We start from the raw sequence: 22998 nt of genomic DNA on the forward strand, positions 1-22998 counted from the left end.
GACCCCTGGCGCCCGGAGCGGGAAGCGCGGGGGCGGGGCAGGCGGGGGCCCCCACCCCGTCCCCCCGGGCGCTGGGCTTCTGCTGGCCTCGGAAAGGATTTGCAGGGTTTCTGCCCGCGCCCAGTCCTTCCTGTCACCCTCGACCAGGAGTTGAGTATTCACAGCGTCGGAGGAAGCCGTGCACAGCTGCGGGGTGGAAGGGGGTCGAGGTTACACAGAGAAGGCAGAGGTGCACCCCAGGGCTGAAAGGAGCCCCCCCCACCCCGCTCTAAAACAAAAAAAGTGGGGGAGGGAGAGAGAAGGAAAAAAGAAAGATAAAAGAAGGGAAGAGGGTAAGGGAGAGGGAGGGAGGAAGAAAAGGAAAAAGAGCACAAGCAAGAAGGGCAAGAGAAGATAAATATCCCACCCCCTGACCCTCCGTGCCTGTGACCGAATCACACACCAGCGCGGTAAAGAGTTCAAGGCACGCGTCGGGCTGGATCCGCAAAGACAAATCTCCAGCCACCTCTACCCTCCGCCCCAGTGTTGCGGGTCTCAGAGCAGCTGAGAGGCTTAGGGAGCGAGTTGGAGTGAAAAAAACATTATCAGCCTGGGTGTGGGGGCAGGTAGGAGAGGGACAGGGAAGCAGAGAGACACAGAGAAATCAGAGACAGAAATCCAGCTAGAGATGCAGAGACAGAGACAAATCTTCTAAAAGAGACTCACAGCCCCAGAGGGGGAGGGGGGGAGAGAGAGAGAGAGAGAGAGAGAAGCGAGACAGGTTGACAGATCGAGAGAGAAATGTAAATGGTGCGCTGCAGAGAGACACCCAGGTCCGTGTTCGGACTCCAATGTGACATATCAACTGTGGGAAGACTCAGGGCGGGGCTGTTCTTCCAGCAGAGTGGCAGGCTCTGGGCCTGTGCATTGTGACAGTTGCTGGCAAGTGTGGACGTGACCATGGGACCCTGGCCTTGTGTGTCCCTGGGTGAGTGGGACTGTGAATTGTGTGTTGTCTTTGTGTGTGTATCGTGAGGGCTGTTTGAAGGGAGGTTTTGTATTTCTCCTTCCTCGTTTTTTTAAATTTGGGGCCCCAGGAATGCCATCTCTCAGGCTAGAGGCAGAAGGCAGCTCTAGCCCCATTTGCCCTGGGGCCTACCCTAGCGCCATACCTTGTCCGGACCCCAGGAAGCTCCCCTTTTCCCCTTCCTCAAAGGTCTGCGTTTAGACGGAGACCCAGAGGAGTTGGGACCCAAATAACAAATGTTTGGGGGAAGGGTTTGAAGTTGGTTATGCAAATTAATGTAACTAAAATGCAGCTTAAGTGCCAGGCACTCTCCTGTGAGAGATGACTGTGTCTGTCATAGCTCAGGGTGACCAAGAGGGAGCACAGCTTTGATCGCTCCCTCTCTGCGAGGGTTCGGAGCACAGAGAAAAAGGCAGTGATTGCGTCCTTCCTAAGGGCCTGGCGCCTCTGGGGGAAATTTCTTGCTCACAGGGATACCAGGGTCAGAGGCAAGAAGAAGGGATCCGAGGACTGCAAAAGTGGGGATGTTTGCAGACCCTAGAGGTAGACAGCTGCAAAGGACCTTCTTAGAGAGGAGTGGCTAAGCCAGGCCTGTAATGCATAGGAATATGTCATGTAAAGTGGAGGGCATGGAGCATACAGGCCATGATTATTTAGTGGAAGGTGATTTCTTCACCTCTGGTTTCCCAAACCCCTTCCCTGCACCTCCCATTCCATAGTGATGCAGGGAAAAAGAGGTTGCTGAGAACAGGCCTTCCTACATGCTTGAAAGGATTGGGAGAGAAAGGATTGGCAGTCTGTGGGGGAAGGGCCTCCTCCTCCGACCATAAATACAATTTTATTCAAGGTCTTTGTCACCATTTGTCTGGGTGGGGGGGTGCCTGAGGGCCATGTCAGTCCCATGCATGTCTAATTCCAGATCTGCTCCCCCAGGCTGGGTGATAGATGGATGGGTCAGAGAAGAGAGCAGGACAGGGCCCTCATGGGCCACCCGAACCCTAGTTCCTCAAGCTCCCCTGACCCCAGTTCCTGCCACTCCTCTCCTTTCTTCTTCCCTCTCCCCCTGACCTCCCTCCCCTTATCAGAAGCCTCTCTGCTAGTGCTGCTCCCCACCCCACTCATCCTACTCACCAAGGCCCTCTTTTTGAGCCCCTCTCCCAGGTTCCTTTCAGGTCCCAGCCCTCTTCTCCCGGGAGCTTTCCTTTCCTACCATGCCCAGCCCAAGCTGTGAGCTGCGGTGACCAGCAGGGCTGCCGGCAGCAGCGGGTATGTGTGGTGGGGGGAGCAGGCTTGGCTCACAGGGAGCTGAGGGGCCAGCTCCATGAATTTATTCATGTTCTGTTGCTCTTTCCCCACGCTCTGGAATGAAGCTGCCAGCTCACCAGGTCCTTATTGCTTCCACTGCAGCTGTCACATTCGGCCGAGGAGGGACCTGGGTAGGGTCAAGGCCAGGCAGTGCTCTTGGGCCAGAAGTCAAGTATCCAGACCCATGAGGAAATGCCAGGGTCTGGAACTATTTACCCAGAGCTGCTCAGGCAGTCACACTGGGAGCCTCGGAAATGGCGTGGTTGGGAATGGGAAGTGGCAAGAGAAGAGTATGTTGTAGGACTTAGAAGGGGAAGTGGAGGTGGGGGTGGCCTGATGGGGGGAAGGAGAGGGGAAAGGAAGCTTTTAATGAGTCTCCTAGGCTCCCCGCTTTAAAGGCACAGCCTTTAAATCCTGCCTGAATCCTGGCTTAACTGCCACCCTGAACTCTGCACTAATACTGATCCTCATCCCAAAGTGTACATTTGACTCCTCTCCAATCTTAAAATGATTCCCAGATGAAACCCAACCTTTGTCCTGCCTAGGAACCCCCGGATCTCCCCAGAATTTCCCCCAGGGCTTACAGCCAGGTGTGCCAGAGTTCTGAGGACCAGATTATGGCTTTGCATGTGATTAGCATATGATTTGCATGTAATATGTGCCTTCTACTCCATGCAAGTTTTCATGTTAAAATTTTATGAAGTCTGTTAGAAAGGTCCTGACTCCTTGGAGGTTCTCCCCTTTTGTTCCTTCTCCTATATCCCTTGCCACTGACCCGGACCGCCTCAAGGGAAGAAAGGGGGTGAGGAGCTGAGCAATAAAGTGTTTAGGGAATGGAAGATCCTGCCAGTGTGATCTGCTCCTGTCACTTGCAGTGTAACTCCCACAAGCCTCAGTTTCCTCAACTGTAAGAGGAAAGGAACCAGCTGGCTAATGTTAAATTAAGATCCAAGGCAGTACTTTTTAATCTTGCACTTTTTCCTTCCTGACCTTTCAGGGTCATTCATAGTGTGGTTCTCCCATCCTCTGCATGTTGCACACACCCCTCCCCACCTGCTTTTAGCTTCTGATCACACAGAACTGGCAGCAGGCTGGGTTACCTGTAACCAGGCCCCTGATGGTGAAGAGAAAAGAGGGTCGTTAAAGAGGGCAGGGGTCTGCATATAAGGGAGAAGCGGCGTTATTGAGGGCTTAGTATTTCAGGGTGTTCACATGCAAGTGCAGATTGCACCCTGGCTGCACCCCAGAGAGACAGATATATTGTTTTCATTTTAAAGATGCGTAAACTAGGGCCCAGAAAGGAGAAATGGCTTGTCCTTTGTCGCCCAATAAGTGGCAGCCCTAGAACGAAAGTCCTGATTTCCTGGCTTCCATGTGGGCACTCTGGAAAAGAGAAATGTCAGCAGAGGTAGTGGGCAGGGAAAAGAAACAGGGCAGAATAAGCACTGAGATTCGAATGAGTTCAGGGGAGATCTGTGTGAGGCCAGCAGGGCTGGGCCTGGGCTCAGTGTGGCCTCCCTTCTGCCCCCGTGGGATGGAGCCAGACACCCAACAGGTGCTCATTCATGTCAGCTAAGGGTGTTGGCTGAAATTAGCAGCAGAGAACTATTCAGAAGCAAGAGAGGAGAGCGAAGACAGCCAGAGGGAAATGTGCCCGAGGTGGAAGGGAGAGAGAAGAGCTGTGGAGAGGGCTGCGGATCGTTCTCCTCCCGCCACGGGTGGGAAAACAGTCTTGGCTCCAGAGCCTGCGGGACACTTTGCCCTGTTGCGCAAAGGGTGCGCTGGCCTCGGCCGCGGACAGGGAGCTTGGGCACCGCCTGACCTAGACCTTCCCACGGAGCCCCTGGCGCCGCAACTCCGCGCGGCCTGGCTTCGGAGGGCCGGGCCAGAGCGGAGATCCACCGGGAGGAGGTGGAGGTTGCTTTTGAGGTGTCTGCTAGGCCAGAGCGAGCGCCGACTTACTTCCACCGCCTCGGACCCCGGGCCAGGTGCCGCTTCGAGCCCCAACCTCCCGCTGCACCTCCTTTTGCGTCCTCACTCCCGCCGTGCGCCCGCTCCAGCCTTCAGTTAATGAAGTGTGGCGAGCGGCCGCACAGACAGCTGTCAGACCCCTCAATTCTCGGAGGGGATATTGGATGCGCGCGGGGAGACCGACAGGTGAGCGAGCAGCGGCGGGGAGGCGCGGGGCGCCGGGGGAGGGGCGCTGCTGCCGAGAGCCGGGAGCCCAGGGGGCAGCGCAAGCCCGAAGCCTCGAGGGCTCGGCCGGGGAGGTCGGCCCCGGACGCCTCTTCTGCGGGAGCCCCTGGCCCTGTCCTCTTCTCGGAGGAACAGGAGACTTGGCAGCCCCACACCTCCCAGGCCGGGCGCCTCCGGCTCCTGGACCCGCACCCGGGGCCGGCCTGGCTGCCGCGTGCGCTGCGCCCAGCGGCTCGGGAAGGCGGCAGCGGCCGGGCGCCTCCTCCCACCTCCTGCATCCCTGCCTGCCCGCTCCCCCTCCCTGCGCGCTCCCTCCCCGGCTGCCGCGGCCTTTATTAGGGATTCCGCGGCTGTCGGTCCCGCCATCCATCCTGTCCGCCGGCAATTAGGCGGCCAGACAAAGAGCAGCTTCGGATGGATGAGGGTCCCGGCGGATCGGAAATGTGAAGGGTCAGCGCAGCCGCCCGCGGCGCCCCCGGGCCCCCCCCGCATAATCACCGGTCGCCCGTCACTCAGCCGGCCGCCCGGGAGCTCCGGGCCGGGCTGGGGAGGCGGCGCGGGCGGGGCCGCAGCCTGGGCGCCCAGGGCGGGCGAGCGCGCGCGCACCTGCCCCGGGGGCGCCTCCCGCCGGAGCCCCGCGCGCCGGGCCGCAGGCTCCGGGAGGGGAGCGGGCAGAGCCAGGCCCGGGGGCGACCGGTGGAGGCGGGCTCGGGATGACCGCCCCGGGGCTCTCAGCGCGGACCCCGCGCGCCGGCCGCACGCGCCCTCTGCTGGGAGCCGCGGCGCGCAGCCCCGAACCGGGCCGGCACCGGGACCCGCGCGCAGGACCCGCCCCGTGGGGAAACCGAGGCTTGGAGACCGTGCGTCTCCTGCCGGAAGAGAAGACCACGGCGCTCCTGTTCTGCAGTCTTTTAAGTGATACCCAACCCGGTCCACATCGAAGCCAGGGAAGCTCCAAGGCTGGGTCTGAATGGAACCGAAAGGAAGTTCTAGGAGTCCGGGTTTTACTGCGAACTCTTTGGCGCTAGCTCCCTGCTGACAAATCATCTCAATCTGACAATTAGTGGTCGAGTGGGGTGGGGGAGATCGGGGTTCTCGCCGCCCCGGCCGCTTAGCCTTCCCGGCGAGCGGCGGCGAGGTGGGCGGTGCTGGCAGTGATGAACGACTCTGGGGGGGGCCGGGCCCCAGAGCGCGCATTCATTACTCGACTGACAGGCGGGCGGCAGGCCGCGCGGGCCTTGAGTGGACGTGCTGGGAAAGAGGCCAGTGGCAGGAGGGAGAGTAAGGAAGACATTTAATAGCCCCACCGCTGGGTCAACTCCCTGTTCCTGGCCTGGACTCTGGTATCTTGATTTCCTTGAGAGTAGCCTCTGGGTGGCTGGAGCTGGCCCTGGTTGCAAGATTTGAGAAGTGGGACCTGAGTCCTCTTCTCAGGTTAAGCAACGTAAGGACTAGTACAAGAAAGGATGTGTTCAGGCCTAAGATTAGACAGCTCAGCCTGACCTGGGAGGAACTGTGCAGGTGTGTATACCCACCGGTGGTGTGTGTGACAGGGATCCGCAGGTGTGGGTCCCACATGGAGGTCAGTCACCTCGTGTCAGTGTAAGGCATCCGTCAGCCTGATTTTGTCAGAGGAAGTGTGCGCTGTGTGTCTGAAGATGAGTCGCTGCTTCTCCCTGTGTGTCTGCCCCAACACATACACACACCACTTGCTGTCAGCTAGCTCTCTGTCTCAGTCCTGAAGGAATGCAGTGAGCACAGTGGTGACAGCTGAGGTGTACTGCTTTGGGTGGGGGCTAGACATTAACCATGACAATGCTGGTGCTTCTTCTCTTCCTGAATATCATCTCTTCCCTAAGCTTCCTGAAAACCGGACATGTTGTTTCCAAAGTCTGCAGACCCACTGCTGAATCTTGGGGAAGGAAGTGGTTACTACTAGAATTTATCTAGTCTTACACTCCTACACACCCACACTCTCCATCACATACACAGACCATCTCCAATATAAGATGTGATCCTTAGCCCATCTGACTCCCCCCTAACCCACCCCCCAGGAGGTGGTCATGGAGAAGGAGGGTGGGGTTCAGGAAGAGAAGGGGCAGATCATCAGAACTCCAAGAGAGTTCTTTCTTCTGGGTCTGGACTAGCAACCCCAGGGGCCCTTACCTTTTTTTTTTTATCTCAAGTCCAGTTGCTAGTTGACAGCATGGGAGGATAATGCTAATTTTATTCCACTTCCTCTCCCTAATAACTTTCTTCCTTCACCTTGCTTTGCCTGCACTCTCCTCTCCAACTCTCAAACACACCCCAAAATTGAGCCTGGCCTCCTTCCCAGTACTGAATCTTCTGGGTCTGCAAAGCAAAGTCTGTGTGGATCTGGATCTCTGGTCCTCTGTTCTGTGTAGTGTGTCTTTCAGCCACTTTCCCTTTGCGTTGCTCTTCCTCATAGCTAGGGTATGTCTTGGGGGCTCTATATCTTTGTCTCTGCACCCCTCTTCGTGTCTACATATCTCCACATGTCGGGACCTTCCAAATGTGTATCCCTACATTTTGCATCTCTCTTTGGTGCCCCTGGAGCCTCTTCCCCTGGGACTATCAATGCAACAGGGAGGCCCAGGGGATGGGGGAGGAAAAGGAGCTTCCTTCCTCCCTGCAGCCAAGGATGGTCCCACAGTGCCAGGGCCAGGCCCCGGCCAGGTCGCTTCTCATTCAGGGCACAGGCGCCCGGTCGATGCCCCGCTGTCCACCACCCGCTCCACGCCGCCCTCCTCCAGGCCCCCCGCTCCCTCCGCCGGCCTGGAAAAGGCAAATTTGACATTTTTAAATCCCGAGCCTTAGAGGGATCGATGCGGCCCGGGGGCCCCCGCCCGGGGTCGATATTCCTGATTGGGAAGCGGCCGCTGCGCCAAGCCCGCGTGTAAATCACCGGGTCTGGGGGAGGGGGGCGCGGAGCCGGGCGGGTCCCCGCGCAGGCTGGACTCCGGGGCGAGGGCATGGGGAGACCCACGGCCTCAGCGCCCCGCAGGCCCGAGGGCCCCTCCCCCCCGCGCCCCGCGCCCCCCAGCGCCGCCGGCTCGGGCGGGCCGGCTCTGGTCTCGCTTCGGCGGCCGCCACCCTCCGTTGCCCCTGCAGCCGCCGGGGAGGCCGGAGTCGGAGCCAGCCAAGCGGCGGCTCCTCTCCGGCCGCTCCCGCGGGGCCGGAGCTTCGGCGGCGGCTGTCACGAAGCCGACAGGCCCGGCTGGACGCGAAGGGGCGGGAGGCGGGGGTGGCGGAGGGGTGGCGGGGGGTGGCGGGGGGCGGGGGAGGCTGGCGCGGCTGGAGCTCGCGGCGGGCGCGCAACAGATGTCTGCGGAGTCGGGGGACGGCGCGGTGGCTCGGGACACCTGGCGGCGCGGGGCCGGGAGCGGGGGGCGCGGCGGGGCGGGGGGAGGCCCAGACCTGGCGGGGGCGGGAGCCCGGCCTGCGGCGGGGGGCGCCGACCCCCGGGGGCGCGCTGGGGACGGCCAGGCGGGGTGGGGGAGCCCTCCCCGGGGGCCAGGCCGGCAAAGAACAGAAGAGAACCGGGGAGCGGGAAGTTTGGGCCCCACCTACAGCCGCCTCGGTGGCTCCTGGCCCCCAGTCCTCGCAGTTCTCTGCTGGAGAAGTCGAGGCAGTCGAGGCCGAGACGCACCAGGGAGGTTAAAAGCCGGATCAGCGGCCAGAATTCCTGCCGGGGTCTCTGGAGCCACCTGCCCGCCCCGGGTCCGCGGCGGGGAAATGCACCACCCGCCCCAGGCGAAGCTCAGGCGCGCCCCTCCTGCTTTAAATCGTCAGATCCCCCCCCCCCCATTCTCCACCGCGCGCCAGTTTATAGAACAACAATTTGGGGAAAACAATCCGGGCCGAGTGACGGCCCCGTAATTGTGACAAAGTGAGTGCGGGCGGCCGGAGCGCGCCGGGGCGGGCAGGGGAGGCGCCGCCCCCCGCGCCCGCCCCCCGCGCCCCGCCGCCCGCTCGTTCTCATTCCGGTCACCTCCCGTCCCTCTCCTTGACTCTTCTCCCATCCTTCTCCCGGCCCCTGGCGCCTCCCTCCGCTCGTTCCTCCATCGGTCTTCGCTTTCCTCCCGGCGACGGCTCTTCTCCAGGCGCCCCCGGGCCCGCCCCGCGCGCTTCGCCGGCGCCACTTCTCCATCCCTCGGCCCCGCGCGCGTCTCCATCTTCCCCTCGCGCTGCGGCCGCCGGCGGGTCCCTCGCCCCTGCCGCACCGCCCGCCCCTTCCTCGCCCAGCCCTCGCCGCCCGAGCTGGCCCTGGGGCTCCCCACCCCGGGAGGCCAGCGCTGCCCCCGCGCCCCGGGTTTGTCCGGCCTCGGAGCTGGCGGCCGGGGGGCCCGGGGGGCCGGGGGTTGCCCTTTCCCTCTCCCTGGTGCCGCTGCCTCCCTCAGCCCGCGCCGGGAGCCCGGAGCGAGTTTGTTTGTCCACTGGCGGCCGCCGCCGCCGGTTCTGTTTGCCGAGCTTAGCTCGCCGGCGCGCGGTGCGGGCCCAATTAAGTTTCATTCATTATTCAACGCCCCTGTCCGCCCCCGCCCCCAGCTGGCGGCTCCAGCCTTGGGGTCCCTCCCAACCCTTCCCCCTCGACGAGCCCCGGGGGGAACTAAGGTGAGCCGGTTCCCTCCCAGGCCCCGACCAGAACGGAGGGCCTGGGAGCGTGGAGGGAGCCGAAGCGCTCTGCAGAATTGGGGGAGGTACTTGGGAAGGTCCTCCAGGCTCCCCCCGTGCTCAAGTGAAAGCCCGGGGACGGTGGACAGCCGGGCCTTTCCCCTGCAGAGGAGAGCACAGGCCTCGGAAGCCGTGACTTGGCCAAGGTCACGTAACAACAGGGCAGGATTCGCGCCCAGGGCGCGGCCTGAAGGCACCGCGCGTCCCGGGCCTGTCCCCGCGGGGCCGCAGGGTGCTGGGTGGCGGGAGGGCTCTGGCCTAGCTCTTCTGCAAGGGCCTGGGCGCTCCCCTCACCCGCTCAACTTCTGCCCTGTTTTTCTTTTCTCTCTTATTTTAATCTGCCCCTGGTTCTCATCGCGCAGCCCGCGGGACACAGCAGGTCCGTGGCGCCCACTCGGGAGTTCCCACAGATCTCAGGCTCAGGCCTAGACACAATGACCCCCGACTGGCAGACTCGGAGGCGGGGCATTGGGCACACTCAGGTGTGTGTTGGGGGGGTCCCCTCTCCGCGGGCTGTCGGCGGGTGTCTGTCTTAGAGGAACTGAAGGTGGAGTCAGCTCAGGTGGCCTCGAAGGGCAACGAGTAGAGAAAGAGGACAGTGCACCTGAGGTCAGGCCAGAGGCACCCTCTCTGTGGGGGTGGCGAGGGGCACTCCACGGCCTGCTTTGTTTTGTTTTGTTGGGGGGCGGGCGTTGTTTTGTTTTTGCATTTCCAGGGAACCGCTCGGGGCGGCTCACTCTGGCAAGGTGAGTCTGGGGACGCGCCCGGCCCCGCCCTTCCGCGGGCCGCAGCGCCACCTGGCGGCGACGCGGGGCAGGCGGCGGCCGGGAGGGAGCCCCGCGGAGCCCCTCGAAGCCCGGGGGGCGGAAAGCGCCGGGACGACGGGAAACCTAGGGAGCCAGACCCGGGAGTGGGGCTAGAGGAGCCGGAGGCTGAAAGGTGACCCCGAGGGCCCGGGGAGGGCCTTGGGGAGGAGCCTGGCCCGGGAGGCCGGCCCGACTTCCGCGACGGCTCGCGCGGAAAGTCAAAGTCCACCGGGGCGGCCGGGGCGCGCGGAGAGGGGCCATCTTGACTCTGGGGTCAAAGGAAACGACCCGGCCTGGGGCCCGGGGTATCCAGGTACGGCTGCTCGCCACGGGGCTAGCGGGTTCTGGCAGCTGGTTTGGTCTTCTAGGGAATAATTCAGGCCCTTTGGAGAGACTTTGCAAGTGTGCCCTGGAAAGAGGTGATTGAAATGTGGGGTGCCAGGGTCTAGGTCGAAACGTAGTTTTCCAGAGCTGATTAAGTGGAGGGAATTCAGGGCTTCTTTCAAGATTGTGTTGTGGGAAGATTTCATCTGTGGAGAGAGGGGAAGGCTGGAGAGGGGCTAAGACCTTGGCTAAGAGCCTGAGGACGGCCATAGTCGGGCGGGAAAAGATGGTTGGTACCGGCTTTCTTTTAAAATGTGTGGGCACTTTAGAAGGGTCTTCTATTTGCTCCGCTGCCCCAGTGGCATCTGGGGGTCAGTGTTCTGAGGGGAGTTCTAAAATCTAAGCGTCTGTGTTTTTACCTGTGTGCCGAGTTCTCAGTTACTCAGCTGAGAGCATTTAAAACATTCTCCCCCAAAGTGGCATCACTTTGGTTGTTAAGAAATAGACCTGAGGTGCTGGTCCAAAGGATGTGGAGAAATTGGCATTTCAGGAAGATCTAATTCCATTATAATTGGAAGAAATGGTTATTGTGTTGGGACCTGCATATAGTCTTTTTTTTTTTAAAAAAGATTTATTTATGTATACAAGAGATGGGGTACAGGCCAGAGATGCGGGGGGTAAGAGGACTCACCAGAGCTAGAGTGGGGAACAGAACAGGCAGACTGACTGAAACACACTGCTGAGGGAAGCAGCAGGCGAGACAGGAGAGGTCTGCTTTGCCCTGTGAGTTGCTCCCTGGCTGGCCGGGGATCAAACTTGTGCTGCAGAGGCTGCAGTTGCTTCCTAGCGCAGTGCTTAACCCCTTGCACCACCAGGGAGGCCTCCCTGCATATAGTCTTACAGTTGCTTTTTTTTTCCATTCTTAAGGTGTATGGATAACTCTGGGGCCATGACTGCCATGATTTTCACAGAGGACCCCAGATTTCTGCAGTGTGAGCAGTGTCAAGTGCTCCTGGACTGGTTCTGAGAACTCTTGCCTAGAGAATGGCCAAGGGGCTCCTGGTGACCTATGCCCTCTGGGCTATAGGGGGCCCTGCAGGGCTCCACCATTTGTACCTGGGGCGGGACAGCCATGCGCTGCTCTGGATGCTTACCTTGGGAGGAGGTGGGCTAGGCTGGCTCTGGGAGTTCTGGAAGCTCCCAAGCTTTGTAAATCAGGCAAACAGAGCCCAGGGTCAGAGGCAGCGCTCAGGACAGACACCCCCTCTGAGTCCCATTCGTTTTGTAGCCCAGGTGATGGTGGGCATGTATTTTGGTCTTGTGGCCCTCATTAGTCTTTCTTTCATGGCCAATTTCTATGCTGTGGGCCTCCCGCTGGCAGTTGGCCTAGGAGTCTTGCTGGTGGCTGCTGTTGGCAACCAGACCTCAGACGTGAAGAACACACTAGGGGCAGCATTTCTCACTTCCCCTATCTTCTACGGTCGCCCCACAGCCATTTTCCCCATCAGCGTGGTTGCCAGCATTACAGCCCAGAAGCACCGCCGCTATAAAACTGTGGTGTCAGAGACACTCAGTGTGCGGCTTTACCGCCTGGGCTTAGCTTACCTTGCTTTCACGGGCCCCCTGGTGTACAGTGCTCTCTGCAACACAGCTGCCACCCTCCACTATGTGGCAGAGACCCTTGGCTTCTTCTTGAGTTGGTTCAGTTTCTTCCCTCTCCTTGGCCGCTTCTTGGAGTCTGTCTTCCTTTTGCCTTACCGGGTCTGGAGGCTGCTGGTGGGGGATCCTGGTTTCAGCAATGGCTCCTTCCAGGAGTGGGAGAAGCTCTATGAGTTCGTTCACAGTTTTCAGGATGAGAAGCATCAGTTGGCTTACCAGGTAAGGCACTCTTCCCTCTGGTTTCTATCTGGGATGATTCCGGGAGTTAGGCTGAACATTACTGGAGCAGGTGCCCTTGTGTGGAAGTACTGTTTCCATGCCTGCCTAGTTAGTCCCGAGAAGGGTGTCCTAGCTTCTTTGCACTTCTGTGTAATTGGGTGATGGTGCAGGGCTCTGATAATGAGTGGGTAAAATATATGTGTTTATTATTTCCTTTTTATCATTTAACACATATAAACTACACTGATTATATACCTACATAACTACTGCTTAGATCAAGCTATGGAATATTTCCAGCACTAAGAATGTTCCCTTGTGCCATCCCAATCTATATGCCTTTTCTCCATGGTAACCTCTATTCTGACTTCTAATATCTTTTTTTTTTTAAAGATTTATTTATTTATTTATACAAGCACTGGGTACAGTCAGAAGCGCGGGAGGGTGAGAAAATTCACCAGAGCCAGAGCAGGGAACAGAACAGGCAGAATGACGAAATACACTGCTGAGGGGAGCAGCAGGCGTGGCGGGACAGGGCTGTCGCGCCATGTGGGACCCTCGCCGGTAGCCAGGGATTGAACTGGCGCTGCAGAGGCTGTGGGCAGCTTCGCAGCCCAGCGCTCAACTGCTGCGCCACCTAATATCATAGATTAGGTCTGCCCATTCTTGAACTTCATATAAATAGAATCATGTAGTGCATACAATTTGGTGTCTGACTTCTTTCATTCAACATTATTTTTGTGAGATTTATTCAGATTATTGCATGTGTTGCAAATTGTTTTCATTGTCCTATAGAATCCCATTATATGGCTATACCCCCATTTACCCATCCACTCTATTGTTAATTGAACATTTAGGTTGTATCCAGTTTAGACTATTCTGAATAAAATTGCTATGAACATTCTTTTTTTTTTTTCAAGATTTATTTATTTGTACATTCAAGAGCTGGGGTACAGGCCACAGATGCAGGAGGGGCGAGCAGATTCACCAGAGACAAAGCAGGGATCAGAACAGGCAGACGGACTGAAATACGCTGCTGCGGGGAGCAGGGGGCAAGACGGGAGAGGTCTGCCTCGCCATATGGGTTTCTCTCTGGCCGTCCGGGGATCAAACTCATGCTGCAGAGACTGCAGATTGCTTCATAGTGCGGTGCTTAACCGCTTGTGCCACCAGGGAGGCCCTGCTATGAACATTCTTGTACATGTCTTTGGTGGACATACATATTTATTTCTCTTGCAAGCAGGAGCTTTTGTCAGTGGTGTGAAGTTCCAGGTTGGGAAATGAACAGCTATGATTAAAGGCAAGTTCTGGTTCTTGCCATGATAACTTGTCCATGTTTCTACACACTGGAATTCCAACCTGGCCTTTTCCTATAGGCAAGTAGAAGCCAGTTCCAGAGATAACCAAAATCTGACTTAGCACAGAGAGAACCCTGACAATTTATAGGATTCTAATTTGTCAACTTCTGATTTCCTAAGGTTTTGGGTCTCTCAGAAGGGGCAACAAATGAAGAAATACACCGCAGATACCAAGAGCTGGTGAAGGTCTGGCACCCTGACCATAACCGGCACAAAGCAGAGGAAGCTCAGAAGCACTTCTTGGAGATTCAGGCTGCTTATGAAGTCCTGAGTCAGCCCAGGGCGTCCTGGAGATGAGAAGAAACTTCCCCTTGAGGAGGGATTCTTCCTGGCAGAGCAGGGAAGCTTGTGCCAGCCCAGCTCTGTCCATGTGGGACATTCCAGTAGTGTTAAAGAGACTGCTTGCAGTGGAGATGAGAAAACCTTAAAGTGGTGAGAGAGCTATTGTGGTAGAAGAATATATTTGTGTTTTGAATTCTGGAATTCTTGACTATTTTATTCCTGACTTTTTTCCTTTTTTTAAAAAAGATTTTATTATTTATTTTTGTATAGAAGAACTGGGGTGTAGGCCAGAGGTGGGAGTGGTGGTAAAAGGATTCACCAGAGGCGGAATGGGGAGCAGAACAGGCAGATCTACCCAAATACACTGCTAAGGGGAGCAGTGGAGCAGGAGAGGTCTGCTGTGCCATATGTGGGTCAGCTCCCTGGTGGGGGATTGAACTCAGGCTGCCGTCATGGTGACAGTGCAGAGACTTAACCCCTAGACCACTAGGGAGGCCCTGACTTTTCTTATAACCAGATAGCAAAATGAAAGACATATTATAAAACCAATGAAGTATCTTTTAGAGACTATACACCTTTATACCACCCCTGGTATAGTAAGTGAGAGTGGAAGGTTATTTAATTGTGAGATGTAGTTCATTGAAGGAATTTTGTGGAAAATCCTCAGACTTTACACAGGTAGGTGGACTGGCTACATTCTCAGGTCTTCTCAAAACTTGGGATCTGATTCTGAGCTATATACCCTGTTCCCTAGGAGTTTACTGTCTGATGGGCAGTAATAACACAGGTGCACAGATATCAAAGTGCCACGTTCACTGTTTTGAAGTCAGTGTCATAATTGGTGTAGAGTACATTGGGATATTGAGGAAGGGATAAATAAAAAAAAAAGGAATAAGTGACATTGTTTTATTGGTGCTCATGGAAAAATTCATGATTTTATAGCTCATGTGCCCTTACAGGAGTTTTTGGGAGACCCCAGAAAACCAGTAGCTTGAGCACCTCAAGGGGGCTTTATCTAATCCCTAAGTAACTAGCCAACTTTGAAAGAAATATCCTGGGATACATCAGGAAGCCTGGAGACTAAGAACATGTTGTTAAAATTAGGTAACTTCACACTTTATTTGTGTATATATCCCTCATACTTCCCTTTTTGAGGCAAGTGGACTCTGAATAGTATACATACTCTTAAAAAGTGGTATTATTATTTTTTAAAGTGGTATTATTTTTTAAGATTTATTTATGCATACAAGAGCTGGGGTACAGGTCAGAGGTGGGGGGGTTCACCAGAGACAGAGTGGGGAACAGAACAGGCAGACTGACTGAAATACACTGCTGAGGGGAGCAGCAGGCAAGACAGGAGAGGTCTGTTGCCGCCATGTGGGTTGCTCCCTGGCCGGCCAGGAATCGAGCTCGTGCTGCAGAGGCTGCGGACAGCTTCACAGCGCTGCGCTCAACCTGCTGTGCCACCGGGGAGGCCCCTTAATTGTTTTATTTTTTTTTAAGATTTATTTATTTATGCATACAAGAACTGGGATGTAGGCCAGAGGTGCAGGGGGTGAGAGGATTCACCAGAGACAGAGTGGGAGCAGAACAGGCAGATCTGTTGAAATACACTGCTGAGGGGAGCAGCGGGCAGGAGAGGAGAGGTCTGCTGTGCCATGTGGGCCGCCACCTCCCTGGCCAGTTGGGGAATCAAATTCAGTGACTGGCAGTAACTTGATAGTGCTGTCTTTAACCCCTGCGCCATGAGGGACGCCCCCATCCATAATTGTTAAGAAGATCTTTTATTTGGTTATAATTTGCTTCCCTGTAATTTCTTTTTAGCTCTACCATCTCTTCCTACAAAGAATAAAGACCAATTAAAAAAAAAACCCTTCTTGATAAGAACCTGCCCTGTATCTCATATTTCTCTAAATCTCCCCTTTTCCAGATTAAATATCCCCTTGTTTAAGGAAGCACTCAGTTTGACAGAAAGAGGATGTGTGGGTTCTACTTCTGCCTCTCATGTAACCAGCCTTCTGACTTTAAGCCACTTCAACACTCTGGGCCTCAGTTTTTTCCTTGCAATGTGAGGAAGGTGGTCTTCACTAACCTTTAAGATTGTTGCAACATTGGATTCTGGGTTCTTCGCTTTTCAACCCAGGCTAGTGATCAATGGTTTATTTTGTCCTCTTCTGTCTGCCCTCTTGTGGACACTGTCTTGGGAAGAAAATCTTTAAATTTCTGGAGCAGCAATATAATAGCCATGCCCCCCAAATAAAAAAATTCTCTCTCCTTCATCAAACCATTTTCATTTATTCATGTTCTTTTCTAGACCTTGTCAATAAATGTATGTAATTAGCTTTTATATAACTGAATCATATCAAGGACAGAATTTTGTCGTTTCTCCTTCTCACTGATTCATAAGCATATACGTGAAGATTTTACATTTATGTATGTTATATCATTGAGGTATATTTCACACACCACAAAATTCACCCTTTTATTTTATTTTTCATTCACCCTTTTAAAGTATAGAATTTAGAGGTTTGTAGTATGCATTCATCATGTACAGCCATCAACGCTAGATCCAGAACATTTTCGCCACGCCAAAAAGAAACCTCAGCCTTCATCCCCTGGCAATTACTAATGTACTTTCTGTCTCTATAGATTTGCGTATCCTGGACACTTTATATAAACGGAATCATACAATATGTCTCCCTTTATGTCTAGCTTCTAGCACTTGGTATAATGTTTTCAAGATTTATTCTTGTAGCATGCATTATCATTATATGTTTTTTATTTTATTTTTTTCAAATAACACATTATATTTTAATGTTATGTAATATTCCCTTTTGAGGAGACATTTAGGATATATTTGTTATAAAAATGCTGCATCAATATCTTCATGTCTCTAATTCATCTATTCTCTTGAATTATTTCAGAATAAATTCCCATGGGTGGAATTACTAGGTCAAAGGGTATGAACATTTTTATGGTTTTTGTCAATATTGCTCTTAAATTGTGCCAGAACTAAACGCAATTTTCAGATGTGCTCAGACAGAACAGGGTGTTGTGGGGCTATTAAGTTCTCAAGGTCTGGACAATATATCATCCATTAAATCAAGCAATCTTTAGAATTTACTAGCTTTTTTTGGTTGCTCATTGAGCTTATAGCCAACTGAGGTCCTTAGGTCTTTCCTAGGCACTATGAAAGCTATGTTTGCTTCTATTTTAGGACCCAGCAGATTTTGAGGACTCTGACCTGAATTTAGTGTTTTCTTTTTTTCAGTAACAACGTTATTGTCTTTTTTTTTTTTTTTTAAGATTTATTTATTTATTTATGCATACAAGAGCTGGGATACAGGCCAGAAATGCGGGTGGGGCGGGGTGGGGCGAGAGGATTCACCAGAGACAGAGTGGGGAGCAGAACAGGCAGACTGACTGAAATACACTGCTGAGGGGAGCACCTGGGCGAGACAGGAGAGGTCTGCTGCGCCATGTAGGTTGCTCTCTGGCCAGCCGGGATCCAGTCGTGCTGCAGAGGCTGCGGATTGCTTCAGGCCCAACAATAACGTGTAGTCTTAATAAGTTAGGAGGTTAGGATTCATTGCAATATTATCTAGGAACTGCAGATGGAGCTGTTAGGCTGTCACAAGGATACACCATGTCCTTTAATACTTTTTTTAGGATCTGGAAGTGGAACATATTTAGCAGGTCCATTATCAGAATTCAGTTTTCCCCTTTTGTTGAGGAGAAGAGAGCTACTGTGAAGTTGGATTTTGGTGTTATTCAGGGTAAACTCCAATTGAAGCAGGTCTAGGAGACTCTGGGACAGTTAGAGTCCTCTGTTAACTATTAGAGCTTTGCTTCAACACACAACCCAAGCCACTTTGATTTTTTGAAGTTCACATCCTGAGAAATTGGGTGATTTTTTTGTTTGTTTCTCTTTGTTCCTTGCCAACTCTTTCCCTTACTTCAAGGAATTGAAACTTTTTCAACTAAATGGATGGTTTTGCTAAGATGGGTTTTAAACACCATTAGCAGAAAATTTACAGTGTTCCCACCTAATGAGAGTTTTAGTTCAGTAATGCATTGCCCATTTCCTTTTCCTCTTCATCCCAAGTTATTTCTCCCCATCTCTCACCTGGACTTTGCCTAGTCAGTCTGTTTATTTGCAAACTATTATAACTTTAAGCAAGAACTTGGATTTCCTCGATTTAAATCTTAATGGCGATTCACCAGAATAGAGCAGTGCTCCATGTGGGAGAGTTGGAAGGGAATCATTGTAACCTACTCTGTGTCAGACCTTAGTCCCTTTTATGGGCTGAGAAAGGTTGTGGGGAATATCCTCTGCAGGGTAGTGACCCAGCTAGTATGTGAGCCTGACTTTGCAAGGGCCACTCAAAGGGGCATCGTCCTTAGCTTGCATAGGTCAGGCATCTTTCAGATGAATTAGTATCAGGAATGGAAGGGGCTGGGTATGGGGGAAACATAAATGTCTTCTGTTGATATCTTTCCCAATCATGTTACCCCTTCTGCCCCCGCTTCCATACCATCGCTGCTGTTTTTGGACTTGGTCCCTCTTTATTGCTTTCACTCCCGGGGTCTAGAGCTGAGACTCTGAGTTTACTGATTTTCTTTGTAACTTGGGTTGGAAAACAAATAATTGCTTAATTCAAGCAAATGGTATCATTACTGTTTTATTCAATGACTGGGAACTCATTGCTTCTTAGTTAATTTTTCTTCCATAGCTAAGAGATGGATAATTTCAGAGTCATCTCCTTCAAGCTCTAATTTTATTCCATGGGTGAGTTTCTTTGTTCTCACGTTCGTGCCCTTTGTTGACGTCATTCTTCTCTCCTATGATTTTTTTTCCTCTTTGCTACACATTTTACAATCCAGCTTAAGGTTTATCCCTAAGTGATGCCTTCACTGATTAATTCTATCCAAAGGAATCTTTCTCCTTTGAATTCTTTCAGCATTCTTGTCCAGTTTGTATCATTTTATCAAGCATTTTCTCACATGTAGCCATGTAATTGTTCTCTGTACCATGTTTACAAGTCTTATCTCCTTAGCTATACCAAAGCCCCCAGAGGGCAGGGATTGTCCTCTTACAATGCAAATAACAGGACATTTACCATGTAGTTAACTTTGTTTTAAACTATTATTTATTATTTAATATTTTATTTAATATTTTAGAACCTCAATTTCCTCATTTGTTACACTAGGATAATGATGCCCTTATTGCGAAGATGTTGAGAGCATCAAATGTGAAAAGGTGTTGAGAGTGTTTTATAAACCTTAAAACATTTTACAGAGGCTAACATTATCAAGTTTTTAATAATGGTGACAAGGTGTAAAAATAAGAGCATGCTGAAATTCCATGAATCAATTTACAGTGAAGCAGTGTCAGTTGTGTGTCTCACACACAACTGTTTTTAATAAACCTGCAGAGTATTAGCACGGAACTGAGAGTTTCAAATCTGAATCTGGTTCTGATATTGTCACTAATTTTGTGATGTAACACTTAAATCTTTGATAATTTAAGCCCTTTCCCAGTTCTAAATACCCAATACACAATTGAACTGCATATGTTATCCATGTCTTTGAACTTCACTTTTGTTATCTGTAAAATGGGAAATGCTAACCTAATCAAATCCCTTTAATCGAACATTTTAGAATGGATGTTCAAAGGAACATTAATTTGCACAGAAGTCTTGGGAAAAAATAGCTTCCTTGGGGAGAGGTGCATCCTGTATGGTGTTTTCCCTTTACTATTAACCAACCATATACCATATTAAGTACTCTGAAGAAAACTGTTTAATGTGATTTTATCCAGTGATTCCCAAGCTTATTAGAGCCTGGGATAGGTTTTTTTTTTTTTCCTCAGATAACATCTATTTAGCATCCCATGAAACTAATTTTCTAAGATACACAGTTTGAACTGCTAACACAATATTCTTAGGTATTAGAGGCAGTCCAAGCAAAGGGAAAAGAATATCTATATCTTCCTTTGATCTTTGTGCCTGTTATGGTTTGTGGCTTTAGCTTTTTTTTTTTTTAATAATTTTTTTTAGGTACTTTTTTTTATGATTTATTTATTTATGCAAGCACTGGGTACAGTCAGAAGCGTGGGAGGGTGAGAGAATTCACCAGAGCCAGAGCGGGGAGCAGAGCAGGCAGAAGGACCGAAGTACACTGCTGAGGGGAGCAGCGGGCGGCAGGAGAGGTCTGCGCGCCATGTGGGACCCTCCTCCAGTGGCCAGGAAGCAGCCGGGGATCGAACAAGCACTGCAGAGGCTGCGGGCAGCTTTGCAACCCAGTGCTCAACCGCTGCGCCACAGGGGAGGCCCTGTTGCTTTAGCTTAATAAACAGAGACTTAAAAAAAATCATGTTCCTCAATTATAGACATTGATTATCAAGACTCTAAGATAATGGGCAAAATTTTTGTATCCATCAGATTAAGGTTTAACTTCAGCTTCATTTTCTTCCTACCAAAAATATGAACTCTGGGAATCAATCACTTCATACACAAAACATGCACTCGAAATAAACCAAAAAGCACAAGTTAAGTTCTGATCTAAGGATCTATTGGAAAACATCAATGAGGTCAGGCTAAATATCTGCAGAATTCATATGCAAGGGTAAAGATTATGTCATGATTTATCTTTAGGTAAGCTAAAGATAGCTGCCACTCCATCATTAGGTACCCTGGGGTAAGTTAATTTTCTGAAGGTTGAACTGAAACATGGTATTTTGTATTGTTATTTCAAAATGATCTTTTATAATCCTTGGCAGTTGCTCTAATCACTTCAGAAATTTGATTTTTTTTTCTTCAGAGTAGCTCACAAGTATTATCTGTTGAATTTATTACAGCATTTCCTTTCCTCCAAATATAATGTACAGAAGGACTTTAAACAATTTGTAACTATTTCAAAGCAAGGAAATGATTTCAAACCAATTTTATTGTGAAGCATACAAAATAGAAAATATATATGTAGCCTGAAGAACAGTGATAAAATTAATCTTTTTGTAAACCACGTCAAAAGCATTTTTGAAACATTTGTTCAATGTGCTTTTATAGAGAGGTTGAGTGCTGCATGGAGAAAGGATAGTTACATGGGCCATGATCTCCTCCAGCAAACCCCACTCAGCAAGACATGCTTTGTGTGACCACACCTTCTTGGAGTGCTGCTATTTTTTTGAGTAAAATCCATGTGAGGAGCCTATCCTGATTCCACCCTAGGGACTAAATATTCCTCTCAACCACTCTCAGGACTTTTCCCTTTGAGGAGCTCTGTTAACGCTGACATTCTTCATCTCATTAGAATTTTGATGTTGTTTTAACAACTCTCATAGATTGGACCTGGTGTGCTCCTTAATCCACCACCCTTCTCTTTGAGTGGGATACCCACCTGTAAAAACTCTGATTGGTATAGGGTTTCTCTAAGGAGAGGCATCCTGGCTTTCCTAACAAACTACAAAGTTTCCAAGAGTGACTTTTGGTAGGTGAAATCAGTCATAATGGAATAAGATCTTGGAATTTTAATCGTTTAATTCCTACTCTTCAATGTTTTCTGTTAACCATACGGTCCCTATTATCCTGTTCCTTCTCTATCTGGGAATAGGAATTGTGAAAGAATTAGTCACTCATTCCTTTGTGTTCCTACACCACCTTGCACTTTTCTGTTTCAGCTCTTATCATGTTATTATAGTTAATTATTTAATAGCTTTTATTCTCCTTTACACCTGAATGCTTTCTGGGGGTGGGGGTGGGGGATAATGATCATGTTTTACTCTTTGTAAGTGACCTAATGCCTAAAACAAAGTAACACTCATTGTGTACTTATGTCAATTTAACTGATGGAGAACAGCTATTTGAATGTTTTGCTTCCATTGTACCTCAGACTTTGGAAGATTTAATAGTAAGCAACACATGGTATAGTACCTTAACTAGCCTTGTTTCTTTAGATCTGTAAACAATAATGTTGGATTAAATTAGGACTTATTAACCAGCCAGTGGGCTCCAGGGGATTTTGTCCTCCAGAGGATCCAGTGCGACATTAAAAAACAAGGAACAGGGCCTCCCTGGTGGCGCAAGGGGTTAAGCACCGCACTATGAAGCAATTCGCAGCCTCTGCAGCAGGAGTTCGAGCCTGGGCCAGGGAGCTACCCACATGGCACAGCAGACCTCTCCTGCCTCGCCCGCTGCTCCCCTCAGCAGTGTATTTCAGTAGATCTGCTTGTTCTGCTCCCCACTCTGTCTCTGGTGAATCCTCTCACCCCTCTGCATCTCTGGCCTGTACCCCAGCTCTTGTATGCATGAATAAATATTAAAAAAAAAAAAAAACCCAAGGATCAGATGACTTCGTAGCACTCTTCTACACTCCATTACATGCACTAGGACTGATAGAATAAACGTGTGTAAAAACCAAAACAACTTCGTGCATGTGCTGTCTCACCAGACATGCACATAGATCCGCTCAGGTTGATTCATGAGGCCGACCCAGGGGCCCTTCAGCTTTTTTTGGCCTCCAAAGACTCTGAGGATAGACTCCGGTGAATCTTTTCTACCCTGCTTGTCTAAACTTCCAGCCTTCGGCCAGTCCTGACCGACTGCTGACCGCGGCCAGGGGGTGAGCGCTCCGCGCAGGCGGGACGGCGGCCGGACGGCACCGAACTGTCAGCCGCGGCTGCCGGGGCTGGGATCTGACCACGAAGACCGGGGAGTCCTGGGCAGTAAGATTTCCCGGCGGCGCGGCTGGCCACAGCCGCAGAAAGGGACGCGGGCTGCTCCGCCGACCTGAAGAGACTCGTCAGCGGACCCGGCCAGGGCGTCCCGCGGACGTGGCGGGGGTGGGGAACCCCCAAGAGGCGCGCGAGGCTCCCGGCGCCAAGCCAGGGCGTCGCCCCGCCCCCCGCCCCCCGCCCCGGGACTTCCCCGGCTGAGGCGGCCGCCCGCCCGCCCGCCCGCCCGCCCGCGCCCCCCGCCCGCCGCGGAGGCTTTTTCGGAGTAAAACTTGGGTCGGGAAGGCGGCGAAGGGGGAAACCGTGGAAAGTTCCGGGGGCGGGAGGCGAGGGAGCCGTGAGGGGAGGGCGGCCTGAGCGGCGTCCCGACGCGGGCCTGCGGCGGCGACCGTCCGAGGGTCCCCTCGGGCGCCCGCCTTC

The 22998-nt window shown here is 52.2% G+C and overlaps 1 protein-coding gene across 1 annotated transcript; it reads left to right on the forward strand.

Moving 5' to 3' along the window:
- Positions 1-11376: 11376 nt before the first annotated feature.
- On the forward strand, positions 11377-13862 carry DNAJC22 (DnaJ heat shock protein family (Hsp40) member C22; the record flags this gene model as incomplete). Its single annotated transcript, XM_084256343.1, has 2 exons — positions 11377-12210; positions 13686-13862. The coding sequence occupies 2 exons, from the start codon at positions 11377-11379 to the stop codon at positions 13860-13862; spliced, it is 1011 nt and encodes a 336-aa protein (XP_084112469.1).
- Positions 13863-22998: the final 9136 nt, after the last annotated feature.

The sequence above is a fragment of the Talpa europaea genome (genome assembly GCF_964194135.1).
Source record: "Talpa europaea genome assembly, chromosome: 15".
In the NCBI taxonomy this organism is placed as follows: Eukaryota; Metazoa; Chordata; class Mammalia; order Eulipotyphla; family Talpidae; genus Talpa; species Talpa europaea.